Source organism: Nuphar pumila, chromosome 2 (genome assembly GCF_984573655.1).
Source record: "Nuphar pumila chromosome 2, dmNupPumi1.hap1.1, whole genome shotgun sequence".
In the NCBI taxonomy this organism is placed as follows: domain Eukaryota; kingdom Viridiplantae; phylum Streptophyta; class Magnoliopsida; order Nymphaeales; family Nymphaeaceae; genus Nuphar; species Nuphar pumila.
In genome coordinates, this window is record NC_143250.1 from 66,615,905 (window position 1) to 66,630,131 (window position 14,227).

At 36.7% G+C, this 14,227-nt stretch overlaps 1 protein-coding gene across 2 annotated transcripts in view; it reads left to right on the plus strand.

Annotated features, from left to right (window-relative positions):
- LOC149845636 (uncharacterized) overlaps positions 1-14,097 on the plus strand; it is a 37,467-nt gene extending 23,370 nt beyond the window's left edge. For both annotated transcript variants that reach the window (XM_089995882.1, XM_089995881.1), the window contains one exon: positions 13,566-14,097. In XM_089995882.1, coding sequence (XP_089852008.1) covers positions 13,566-13,794 — 229 coding nt within the window. In that variant the 3' untranslated portion in view covers positions 13,795-14,097. The remainder of the gene's footprint in view (positions 1-13,565) is intronic.
- Positions 14,098-14,227: the final 130 nt, after the last annotated feature.

Consider the following 14,227-nt stretch of genomic DNA (forward strand, 5'->3'; position numbering starts at 1 on the left):
TGGTACCTACATTGTTTTTATCTGAAAAACACTTAGTATATTCAGATTAATTTTCTGTTCCATGTGTGAAAATTTTCAACTTTCATTACGTTAATCTCCAATCTTATAAAAGTGTAAGGGAAAGCTTATTTCTAATTCCCTTTAAACTTGACAGTCTCTGATCGCCAGTTTTAAGGTTTAAAAAAAAGAAAAAAAAAGAAGGCTGATCAACAAATCTTACAGGCAGAAGATTGAGCATTTTGTGAACACTCTTGTCACCTTTCCTTTCTCAATGGATTCTTATTCTTCTCAATTGAGTCTCTCTTCAAGTTTTCTTAATCAACTCGTTTCCGAAAAGTTAAACACCTCAAACTTCTTGATTTGGAAGAGACAAATCATACCTTTTATAAGGAGCCAAGGTCTCTTCGGTCACTTGGATGGAACCACTCCAGTTCCCTTAGAATTTGTTACGAGAGAAGAGAAAGATGATAAAGGGGCAAGTTCAATTGTGTATGTCAAAAATGCAGAATATCTCAACTGGGAAAAGAAAGATCAATCAGTAGTTGCATACATCACTTCTACCTTGTCTCAAGAGGTTCTTGTTGCGATCCCCGATAATTGTACAGCCCTGCAACTTTGGGAGAAATTGGTTCAGACGTATTCACAAGTTTCACAGGCGAGGATGGTTTTTCTCAAGAGGGAATTTCAACTACTGAGAAAAGATTCCATGACCATCATGGAATATCTCAACAAGATGAAGACTATCACAGACCAACTTGTAGTTATAGGATGTGCCGTGAGTGACAGTGATATGGTGCAACAAACTCTGAGTGGATTGGGACCTGACTATAATATGATTGTCACTTCACTATTATGTCTGTCTGTTCTTCCTACCTTTGATGAGTTGAGAGCCAAACTGATTTAGTATGAGATGACTATGAAGGGATTTTCTCAAGAAACACATGCTCATATAAATTCCCAAGAAGTCTTTGCCACAGGAGTGACTTATGGTCGAGGACGAGGGCGAGGAGGACAAGGGCAAAATGGACACGGAGGACGTGGATTGCTTCCCACTCCAAATATCTTAACTCATACTCACGGACAAAGGCCAATCCCCACTTGCTTCCTCTGCAACAAAAGGGGGCATATCAAGGCGAATTGTTGGCACAACCCTGAAAATAAAGGAAAGACTCCACAGACAGAACAGAAAGCAAAGCCCACTAATATCAGAGACAATGGAGAGATTAGAGATTTGTTAATATCTGCCCTCTCAGAATTGAAGTTAAAGCAGAACGATCAAGGCACATGGTTTGTCGACTCAGGGGCAGCAACTCACGTGACTGGTGATGCAGGTAAACTTTCTAAACCTATCCCTTATTTTGGCAAAAGTAACATTGTCACTGGAGATGGATCCTATCATCCTGTTTCTCATGTTGGAAAATCTGTCATTCCCATGTCACACTCTACTCTTGAACTTACTGATGTACTTCATGCTCTAAATATCAAGAAAAATATTGTCTTTGTTTTCAAGCTTGTTGATGATAATCATGCTTCAGTTGAATTCACTCCCTTCTCTGTGCAGGTCAAGGACCTTCGCACGAGGGAAACATTCGCTGAAGGAAAAAGACAAGGCAACATGTATGTCTTTGAAGAAGCTCCATGTCATCCCGTCCGTCCTATTCATCTGGATTTGAAGTCTTCTAGAGTCGTGTTCCCTCTCTTCAGCAAATGTTTTTAGTATTTCTGAATGTAATAAGCCTTTCTTATGGCATAGTCGATTAGGACATTGTGGGAGTCATTTTATTGAGAAACTTGTTTCTAATAATCTCATTCCAAAAAAAAGTCTCAATGTGGATGAGAAAAGCCAGAAATGTTTCAGTTGTTCTTTATGCAAAAGTCATGTATTGCCTTTTCATTCTACTAACAAGTGAGCTTCAAAGCCTTTTGAGACGATATATTATGATGTACGAGAACCTGCCCCAGTTGCCTCTGGGTATGGGAGCAGATACTACCTAATCTTTGTTGATAGCTACTCTCGATACACCTGGATATATTTCATAAAAAAATAAGTCAGAAGTTTTCCTTTTGTTTTAAAATTTTCTTTCCTTAGTAAAAAATCAATTCTCTGAGTCTATCAAATTCTTTTAATGTGATGGAGGTGGGGAGTTCTTATCTAGTGACTTTATTTCTTTTCTTCAAAATAATGGGATAGGAAGAAGGGTGTCATGCCCACACACGCCACAACAAAATGGGATTGCTGAGCGAAAACACAGGCACATTGTTGAAAGTGTCATGAGTATGCTCCATGATAGTAATCTTCCCATTAATCTGTGGACAGAAGCCTTCCATTCCGCCGTACATGTGATAAATAGATTGCCTATGGTTGTTCTAGAAAATAAGTCTCCTTATTACTGTCTTTTTGGAGCTCATCCTAGTTATCATGATTTGCGTGTTTTTTGATGTGTTTGTTATGTGTATATTGACCGGTCCCTGAGAAACAAGTTTCGGGATAAGGCTCAAAAGTGTAGATTTGTGAGATATGCCGACGACTACAAAGGATACAGGTACACTAACCCACCAGGATTTGAATCTGTGAACCCTACCACCACGGTGGTTACCCATGTGGTCAACGGGGTCCTCTGTCAAGTTGAACGCCCAAGATTAAATCCTGCAAGCACATGGGGGCAGCCTTTGCTTTATCACAGTTGGAGCACGTAAGGCTGGGTGGTCCTGTCCTCAACTCAGAGTTTTACTTCGCAGGGAGGTGGGCCCATTAAGTGACCCAGTTCTCAGTGAGGATTTTGCTGTCATAAAAAAAAAACCCTGAGAAGTCCTAAGTTGAGAGAGTGCAACTGTACCAGTCTAGCTATTATATTTGACCCAAAACAGAGTAATAGATATTGTGATATTATCATGATGTTTAGATACTTGTTGTTTCAATACTTCTCATTTTTTACATCATTTGTATATTTTAATTTGTAAATTTAAATACACCAATATTTTTCCTGTGATTTGTAACTCACAGAGTCGTTGGGGCATTAATGTAATTCAACCTATAGGGTCTTTGGGACCTCCCCAACGGCTCTATTTGTAGCTGTTGGGGAGTGTCCCAATGGCCCTATGGGCCTCATGTTGTGTATAAATAGGGGAGCTCTTTGTTAAAGAATGCAATCACACATACATAAGAAGCACACAGGTTAATGTGGTTGGGCTGTGACAGCCTACATCCATGGGAAGAACAATCACTCTCTCTCAGACTACACAATATATAGTAAAACCAGCAACAATCAACAATAGTAATTGCTGGAGATAGATGATATCTCCATCTAGAGAAAACATGAAACAACCCACGATAATCTTGCACGATAATGTTGCCTATACTGGCTCCACATTTTGTGGAAACCGAATCCATATCATAACAACCTTTGCTAAAGGACACTTCAAACCGAGTAGAGATAAGATCCTCTCATCTCACGATAACGATAACATTCTCTCCCTCAAGTTGGTGCGCAGATGTCAATCTGTTCCAACTTGCAACTTAACTTGTGGTGTTTTTCGTGGCTTAGAGACTTAGTAAAGATGTCAGCTAACTACTCTTAGCTTGGCTTAGAGACTTAGTAAAGATGTCAGCTAACTACTCTTAGCTTCCCACATATGACGTGTAAACCTCTTTAGCCTGAATCTTCTCTCTTACAAAGTGACAACCGACTTCAATGTGTTTGGTTCTTTCATAAAATACTGGATTAGCTCCAATGTATATAGCAGCCATGTTGTCACACTTAAGCTCCATTGGTTGAGAAGTTGTTATGCCCATATCAATAATAAGAGCCTCAATCCAAATAAGCTCACATGTGCACAGAGTCATGGCATGATATTCAGCTTCGACACTGGACCTAGCAACAAGAGACTGTTTCTTGCTCTTCCAAGTCACCAGGTTGCCACCAACAAATGAGCAGAACCCAGTACTAGATCTTCTATCATTGGGGTCTCCTACCCAATTTGCATCGGTAAATCCCACAATATCAAGGTTTTCCTTTTTTTTCATAAGAACTCCCTTGCCTGGGCTGCTTTTAAGATATCGGAGAATTCCGTGAGTAGCTTCAACATGAGTTGACCGAGGTTGATGCATGAACTGACTGATTATACTTACAGCATATGTGATATTAGGACATGTAATAGTCGAATATATTAATTTTCCCACAAGACGTTGAAAACTCTCTATATTAGTGATCACTTATCCATCATTTTTCCTTAGTTTGCAGTTGGCTTCAAGGGGAGTATCTGTTGTATTTTGCCCCTATCACTCCAGTATCTATTAGGAGATTTAAAATGTATTGTCGCTGACACAAAAAAATTCCTTTGTTAGAATGCACCACTTCACTGCCAAGAAAGTACCTTAGCCTACCAACAACAGTCTTTGATTTCGAATTTGGCATATAAGATTTCTTTTGTTTTTTGTATCATACCTTTATTGTCTCTTGTCAAGATTATGTCATCAACATAGACTAAAAGAATCACAGTACCCTGAGAAGACAGGTGAACAAACATGGTGTAATCAGCAGTACTACGATTAAATCCGATTTTAATAAGAACTTCACTGAGTTTGAAAAACCATGCTCGAGGAGATTGTTTGAGACTATAGATGGATTTTTTGAGTTTGCAGACTTTCCCACAATCACATTTATATCCAGGCGGAGGATCCATATATACCTTTTCTTCTAGCTCACCATGAAGAAACACGTTTTTCACCTCTAATTGGAAGATGCTCCGCTGATTATTAGCGACAACTGATAGAAGGATACGAATAGAACTCATTTTTGCAACATGTGCAAACGTTTCAGTGAATTCAATGCCTTCTTTCTGCGTATACCCCTTTGCCACAAGTCTTGCTTTATACCTTTCCACGGAGCTGTCACTATTATATTTAATTTTATATATCCACCGACATCCCACCATTTTCTTTCCTTGAGGAAGTTCTACAGGAGTCCAAGTAGAGTTTTTAGCCAAAGCTTTCAACTCATCATTCATTGTTGATTTCCATTGAGGATCTTCAAGGGCTTCTTCAAAACTTGATGGTTCACGATGGGAATAGGTCTTGGATAGGTATGTCTGATAAGGAATGGATAGTTTAGAAAGGTCAAACACGTTTTTGATAGAATGGTCAGTAGGTGCTTCAGTGACACTATAGGAGTAGTAGTCACTAAGTCTAACTGGAAGCCTAGTGGGTCGAGATGATCTCTTGGGATTACCAATTTCCTGAACTGGGTTGGACATAGATATAGGTTCTAGGTTTGTTTCGGTAAGAGGGGCAATAGGATCTGAAGTAGGACCAAATTCTTGGTTAGTCGAATCACCCAGTTCATTAGGCCCTGAATCATTGGGAAAAGGATCAATATGGCTCTCAGGAATCGGTAGAATGGGACTCGGGTTGAGGCTTGGCATATCTGGTAGGTTCTTCCCCTCATTAGGATGCTGAAAACAGGGTTCATTTTCAAAGAATTTCATATCCCTTGATATATACAGTTTTGTTGTGATCGGATTGAAACATTTGAAACCCTTCTTAGAGGACGAGTATCCTACAAAAATACACTTGATGGCTCTTTTCTCAAGTTTGGTTCAAAACTTATCTTGAAGATGGACAAAACACTTACACCCAAACACTTTTAAATGAATTTTTTTTATTAATCAAGCTTTCCATAAGAATTTCATTTTCCAAACTAGAACTTGGAACCCAGTTTATAATGTAACAAGTTGTCGCTACAACATCTTCCCAATATGGTTGAGGTATGTTCATATTAAACATAAGAGACCGAGCAACATTAAGGAGGTGACGATTCTTCCTTTCGACGACCCTGTTTTATTAGAGAGTCCCAGCACATGTAGTTTGCGGCAATATGCCTTGCTGAGCGAAAAATTCACTAAGAACCTCATTAATGTACTCTCCTCCATTGTCAGACCTCAACCGCTTGATCTTACAGTCATATTGATTGAAAACCAGGTTATAAATTTTTTTAAAAACTTTGACTATCTCATTTTTATGCTTCAGAAAATACACCCAAGTGACACGAGTTTTATCTTCAATGAATGTGACATAATATTTAAAACCAAACAAAGAGTCGATAAGGGCAGGACCCCACACGTCAGAATGAATTAATTCAAACAATGCGCTACTTCTATCAAATGAATTTTGAAACAGAAGCTAAATAGCTTTAGCGAACTCACAAGCATCACAAGATACCCTAGCGTTATTCAATTCTGTCAGCAACAGTTTTATGATTTTAGCAGAAGAATGACCCAGACGAGAATGCCAAAGGCTGTAAAAGTTACTTGATTGAGCACAACTCAACAATGCCCTCGTCGGTTGATTGAAGATGTATAATCTGTCACGTTCGATGCCTCTACCAATCACCTTCTTCGTTCTCTTGTCCTAAAAAACTACATCCTTTGAAGAAAAAATAGCCAAGCAATCATGAGTTTTTGTGATCTTATTCACATATATGAGATTAACAGCAAGTTTAAGAACAATGAGGGCTTTCGAAATAATATCACGATTGATGAGCTTAACGTTTTTGGTTCCCGTGACCACCATGATTGATCCATCGCCAGTATATACCGGTTTACTCAAACTGGTCAAGCCATCATTAAGGTTTGTCATGTGGTCTGAGGCTCTAGAATCAATAATCCACTCGTTGGAAACACACAAAAGTAATGCATGAGTTTTACCTTGTTGATCGGCAGGAGTATCACTGATGGGAGTGGTGGATGCTAAATTTGTTTTAATCATCTGTTGAAAAAAACGTGTCAAGTCATCTTTGGTGACAAAGTTTGTTGAGTCCTTTATGCTCGTCTCCTTATCACGGTTAGGGCATCCAACTAGATCCCAACACCGATCTTTGGAATGGCCAGTTTTTTTTACAGTAGGTGCACTTGATTTTCGACCTTGGTTTGAGACGATCTTGAATAAAGTCGTTTGGAACCTCAGTAGGAGATTGATTTTTCTTGAAACTTATTTGACACGCCATTTGTTCTGTCAACTCTTCTTTATGTTTAAGGGCTGGATTCATGACTTTCTGGTGTGTTTCTTCATGTTGAATCATGGCGCACACAGTGTTGTAGGACGACATGGGTGTTATCAAAATCTGACTTCATAAATTTTCATAGTCAGGGCCAAGACCTGCAAGAACTTTAAACACCTTATCTTGCTCAAAATGTTTCTTGTTTTCAAGAATGTCGTTGTCGGGGGCGATATTGACTCAATTCATCCCACATTCCTCTAAGTGTACCTATGTACACGCTAAATGGCTTGTCATCACGGGTGTATTTAGCAATCTCCAGTTGTAATTTGTAAACTCTAGCAAGATTGAATTGCTCACCATAGATTTCTTTAACCGCGTCTCAGATTTCTTGTGCGGTATTTATAAACAGAAAACTTCTAGCAATGGCTGGTTCCATAGAATTTAGCATCCAGCTCATTACTATATCATTCTCAGATTCTCACTTATCATAGGCATGATCTAAGAGTTCAGGCTTTGGGTTTTTTCCAGTAATGTACCTTAATGAGTCCACACTATCTAAAAATCAAAAGTTTTGAAACTTTGCAAAAACATTAAACATTTTATATACTCAATGTTAGAATAGTACCAAAATTAAATTTAAACATCTTATTCATTTCTCAAATTTGGGAGAGGGTGATTGAGTCTAGGTTGAGGAAGGTTATCATGATATCGGAGAATCAATTTGGTTTTATGCCTTGAAGATCAACTATGGAAGCTATACATCTTCTTAGACAACTTATTGAGAGAAATAGAGAGAGGAACAAAGATTTGCATATGGTTTTTATTGATTTGAAGAAGGCATACGATAGAGTACCTAGGGACGTTCTCTGGTGGACAATGATGAAGAAAGGTGTTTCTCTCAAGTACACTAGTATAATTAAGGATATGTATGAAGGAGTAGTAACCAATGTCCGCACTTGTGGAGGAGTGACAACCAATTTTCTTATAACGGTTGGGTTACATCAAGGATCTGCTTTAAGCCCTTTCCCAATTGCTATAATGATGGATGAGCTTACAAGATCTATTCAAGAAAATGTGTCGTGGTGTAAGTTGTTTGCTGATGATATTGTTTTGATTGATGAGTCTAGAGCTGGGGTTAATGCTAAGTTAGAATTATGGAGACAGACATTGGAAGCAAGAGGTTTTAAGTTGAGTAAGAGTAAGACAAAATATATGGATTGTCGGTTTAGTAAGCAACGAAGTAGTGATGGGAGTGTAGTGAAGCTTGGTGAGCAAGAAATACCGGTGGATGATTGTTTCAAATATTTGGGATCTATCATTCAAAAGTAAGTATGGAGAAATTGATGGAGATGTAAATCATAGGATAAAGGTTGGGTGGATGAAATGGAAAAGTGCAACTGGAGTATTCTGCGATCGTAGAATGCCATTGCGGTTGAAGGAAAAGTTTTATAGGACGACTATTAGGCCCGCTTTACTATATGGTACAGAATGTTGGGCTGCCAAGAGACATCATTTCAAAAAATGTGTGTAGCTGAGATGCGTATGCTTAGATGGATGTGTGGAAATACAATAAAAGATAAGATTCAGAACGAGGAGATACGTAAGAAGGTAGGCGTTGCACCCATTGAAAATAAGATGAGAGAGAATCGTTTATGGTGGTTTGGACATATTCGGCGAAGGCTTAATGATGCTCCAGTTAGAAGGATGGAGAAATGAAAAAATATATTAGTTAAAAGAGGTCGGGGTAGGCCTAGGAAGACTTGGATGGAAATGATAGTAAAGGATATGAATGCTTTGAACCTCACCGAGGACATGGCATTGGATAGAAATGATTGGAGGAGAAGGATTCATGTGAAAGACCCAGAATGATTTTCTTTTTTGGTTCATATCGCCGACCCCAATTGTTTTGGGATGAAGGCGTAGTTGTTGTTGTATTCGTTTCTCAAATTGTGGATCATGGGTGCAAAATCTTGTTTTCATATAAGGATTGTTTGATACAGGAGCTCCAGTCCGTGAAGTTGATTGGGCGAGGCTATAGAAGAGGTGATCTCTATGTTACGGACAATTTTGAATTATTAAAACATACTTTTTGTAATTTTATGGAAAAGAAAGATATAGAAAATCGACACAAAAGACTAGTGCATTCTAGTGTGTCAAAATTACATATTTTTTTATAAATTATAAAGAAAGAGATTTTGTTTGTAAAGATTGCGTTCTTGGTAAAATAAATTCTTTGCCTTTTGGGCCTAGTCATTCTATTATCAAAGAAATCATTTGAGTTAATGCATTCGGATGTATGAAAACCGACTTTGGTTATATCCAAAGGAGGAGTATCATATTGCGTTATTTTTGTAGATGATTATAGTAAACACTCTTGGATATATTTTCTTAAACACAAGTCTGAAGTATTTGTTTGTTTTAAAAAAATTAATTGTTATACAAAAGCTCAATTTAAAGCCAATATTAAAATCTTTAAAACCAATTTCGGAGGAGAATTTATATAAAAAAAACTTCAAAAACTATCTTGATTTGCATGAGATTATTCACCAAAAATCATGTCCTTATACTCCTCAACAAAATGGATTAGTCGAAAGGAAGCACAGATATATTGTTGAGACTACTAGAACACTTTTTATATCAAGAAATGTTCCAAAAATCTTTTGGACCAAAGTCACCCTACGATTTATTTGATAACTAGAATGCCTTAAAAAACTATTGAAAACATTTCTCTTATTGAAAAATTAATTAAAACATCTCTCAATTACAAAAGGTTAAGAGTCTTTGATTGTAAATGTTTTGTCCATTACAAGAAAAATGATAAACTTTTTACAAAAGCTATTCCTTGTATTTTCTTGGGTTATACTGAAAATAAAAAAATATATAAATGTTATGAAATTAAAAGAGACAGGCTACATATCTGTAGAAAATGTTACTTTTCTTGAAAACGAAAATGAATTTGGTAAAGATAAAATCTAAGAGCATTGTGATTATTTTTTTCTTTTTAACCTTGTCAATGAGCATGATAAAGTTGTGAATTGTGATGACGTTCATGATGTGCATAAGAGTGACAATGAGGGCACTCATGATGCACATGAGAATGAGAATGGGAATGAAGGTCTTGATAATATAGGCCAACCTCATAGTGAAATTCAAATCTATACTCGAAGTACCGAAGACCATCCTCCATATGCTTTAGAAAGATATTCTCAAAATCAAGATATAGATTCTTCTAACATTAGAAGATCCATGAGAATTTCAAAAGTTCCTAGTAAATTTGTATCTTATGATTCTTTTGAACCCAAATATAGAAAATGTCTAATGGCTATATACTCGTATGTAGAATCTTCGTTGTACAATGATGCTAAAAATTGTCAAGAATGGATTAGAGCAATGAATGGTGAATTAAAAGCTTTAGAAAAGGCAAAAACTTGGGTAATTCAAACATTACTCAAAAAAAAAACTATAGGATGCAAATGAGTTTATAAGATTAAAACCAAAAGTGATGGGATATTAGAAAGATATAAAGCAAAACTAGTAGCCAAAGGATATAGTCAATAGTATGGAATAGACTATGATAAAACTTTTGCTCCAGTTGCTCGAATGACCACTGTTAGAACCCTTATTTTTAAAGTGATTTTATTTTTAATTGGATATAAAAAATTGTTTTTTGAATAGTAACCTTAATGAGAAAGTTTACATGAATCCTCCATTAGGATTAAGATTAACACAGAAAGATTATTCAGTTACGAAAAACTTTGTATGGTCTAAAACAAGCCCCTAAGGCTTGGTATAATCGATTTAGTAGTGTGATGACACAACTTGGTTTTAAATCCTATTATACGAACATTGCATTGTTTGTTAAGTCTTTTAGTGCTTGCATGGTGATATTACTTCTCCATGTTGATGGCATGATTATAACAGGAGGTGATAAGCAAGGAGTTTGTCATATCAAATATGTGTTCAAAGCCAACTTTGATATAACAGATCTTGGTTTTCTACGATACTTTCTTGCAATAAGTAGTTTACTCACCTCGTGGTTATTTGTTGTCACAGACTAAGTATGCAACAAATATCATAGAATGGTTAGGACTCTTAGATGAAGGAGTTGATATTCAGAGATCATTAATGCAAAGATGAAGAAGGATGATGGGGAACCTCTGAAGGATCTAACTCCTTACAGATAGATGATTGGAGTTTTTCTTACCTTTCTATTACTCGTCGTGATATTGCACATGCTATCCACTTTGCTAGTCAATTTCAGTATGCTCCTACTATAGTACATATCAGTGTTGTAATGAGGATTATTAGATATATCAGAGAGAAACACTGTTAATTATGGTTTATTTTTGTCATCATCTTTTCCATTAGAAGTTATTGCATATTCTACTTTGATTGGGGAGAGGATGTGAATGATCATTACTCAACTATGAGTTTATGTATTTTTTGTAAGACATTCGTTGATTTCGTGAAAATGCAAGAAGCAATAAAAGGTGTCTTTGTCCTCTACAGAAGCATAGTACCGAGCTATTGTAACTGCTATCTTTGAGTTGGTTTGGCTGAAGCAACTGCTAGAACACTTGGGTGTTCACATAACAGAACCTTCAAAATTATGTTGTGACAACAACAGTGCAGTTTACGTCGCTGACAATCATACTTTTCATGAGAGAACCAAACACATCGAAATTGATTGCGATTATGTTAGAAGAATTCTTGAAAAAGAACATTAAGTTGCCATGTGTACCATCTGAGTATCAATTGACGAATTTCTTCACCAAAGCTTTTCCGTCACTCAGATTTCAATTCCTCTTTAGCAAACTCTCGGTTGTGGCACCGTGAATTTGAGAGACCGTGAATTTGAGAGAGGGTGTTAAGATATGCATATATTCATATCTATATTTATACATATATATGATATAGATATATCATATGTATGTGTATGTACATACATATTAGTATATACATCATGTATATATATTAATATATATGCTTTGCTCATTGTAATAGGCAAATACCCATTAGGAGTATTTTTGTCTTTTCATGGTCATGTAATAGGTTGTGCCCATTAGGGGCACAACAACCTTTTTATTGTTCTTTTTAGAATAGGATTTTATATTTTGTTTTGAGGGCATTAATGTAACTCAGCCCATAGAGTCGTCGAGGCCTCCCTAATGGCTCTATTTGTAGCCGCTGGGGAGTGTCCCAATGGATGTTGTCTATAAATAGAGGAGCTCTCTCCCTTGTAATGTAATGCTTTCTCAAGATTATTGCAATATAATTTTTATATTTTTACTTGTGTTCTTTGTCCATAAGTGGCTTACGTGTGTGTGCTTATGTGATTAACCCGCCCTTTGTAATTTGGTTGTATTCTTGTAAGCCCATAAGAGGCACTCCATTGTTCTTGTTCTTGTTTCATTACACTGCTCAATGTGGATCAGGTTCTAAGATGTCAGGGCTCATGAAATTTAACATTTCTCAGAAAGATGCCCCACATTTCCTTGTGAATCTGAATGCTGTTATGCCTAGTATGAGGAGATGTCAGATCTAAGTTCAACCATCATTTTAACTAGTGGAGATTAGAGCACTCAATAACTTGTGAAGCCATTGCTGGACATCTTTTCCAGCTGTTAAGGATCTAATACTGCCTTAGCAGTTAGATTCTCAGATGAATTTCCTTAGCTTCTTGGTCTTTTTAGGGCTTGCCATGCTTCCAATTTTCGTATGCTTGAGCTTTGATCAGAAATTTCTTGCATGTGATAATTTTAATTCATTGAAGTATCTCACACAGATTAGATGGTTTGTGATATCTTCATTGTCATGGCCTTCATCCTGTCCACTTTTCATGATCAGCTACATCATCATGTTTCATCCCATCTACATAAGGTTTGGTTTTGCTAAATCAACTTATGAAATTGTCCAAAACTTTTGCAAGATAATGACATGACATGCTATGTTTAAGCAGGCTGTTGAGAATTTCAAAATTCTCTGAATCCAGCTTTTCTGACACTGTATTTGCTCATTGAATCCCATCTGAGGCAATGGCATTGCCTGTAAAAGTAGGGTTGACAGGAATTTGGCCATTTTGTATCAGAGAAAAAGAATGGTCACAAACAAATCTTTTAACTCCGGTATAACCTCTTTTCCACATTATCAAATCTAATGCATAAGAAATGTAATTTTTCAAGAGGCAAATAGATACTTAGCAATTCATCATGCAATATTAGTTCTTCAAAGAACGAATTTTGAAACAGAAGGTAATTCCTGAGTTCTTTAATCAGTTCTTTAGCTGCTTTCATGTGCCTGAAAATCCAAGCTTTAAGGTAAGGAACGAGCAAATCCCTAAAGCTTTCCTTTTGTGAGTGCTTTCACGGTTTCACCATTTCATCATAGTGGCCAGTATTGTTCTCAGCAATTTTTTGATGAGGGTTTTTCTTTTGTGTTTTTTCTTGAAAAAATCACAAAAAATCTCAGAAGAATTAAAAATTATGTGTGTATTTTACTCTCCAAATTTCCAAAAATATTTTAATACCATCAAGCTGTAGCCATTTCAAGATATAGTGTTTGATTCTGCAGTCTTTTGTGCGAGCCGCCAAATATTTGTGCATCAACACTTGAGAACCTTGGAACCGTCGAAGAGATGCTGAAGGACTTGCAGGAATATAAACAAAAAACATCTTCTCTTGAAGCAGACCTCAAAGACATGCGCGAGAGGTATTTTCATATGAGCCTCAGTTTTGCTGAAGTAGAAGCGCAACGCGAGGAACTTGTCATGACTGTAAGGACCCTCAGAAATGGAAATTAGCTCTCATGTAATTATGGGCTCTCATCCATGATTATATCCCACTTGTAAATTTTTTATGCATTTTGGAGCTTATTCTTTTCATTATAAGTTTTTCCCTTATAAAGATCGTTAATGTACATAATGAAGGAAAGAATATCTCTAAGTTTTGGCTAGATGTTCTTATTACAAAAACCTCTTGTAAAGGATACTGTGGCGCAGCAGTTCATCACTTAGTTGTATTGTTTCAATGCCTTTATATCATTCATGACGAGTTTTGGTTGCTTGTTGGCTTTCGTTCCAGAAAAAAATTGATCTTCCATGGTTTCAGTCTGCTGTGTGGCATTTGACATAATTTCTTAGCATTCATGAGTGCAGTAATAACATGATATATAGCTTGTCCACTCTACATGGTACATCAATTTTCAGATCATGATACTCATCCAAGCTGCCAACC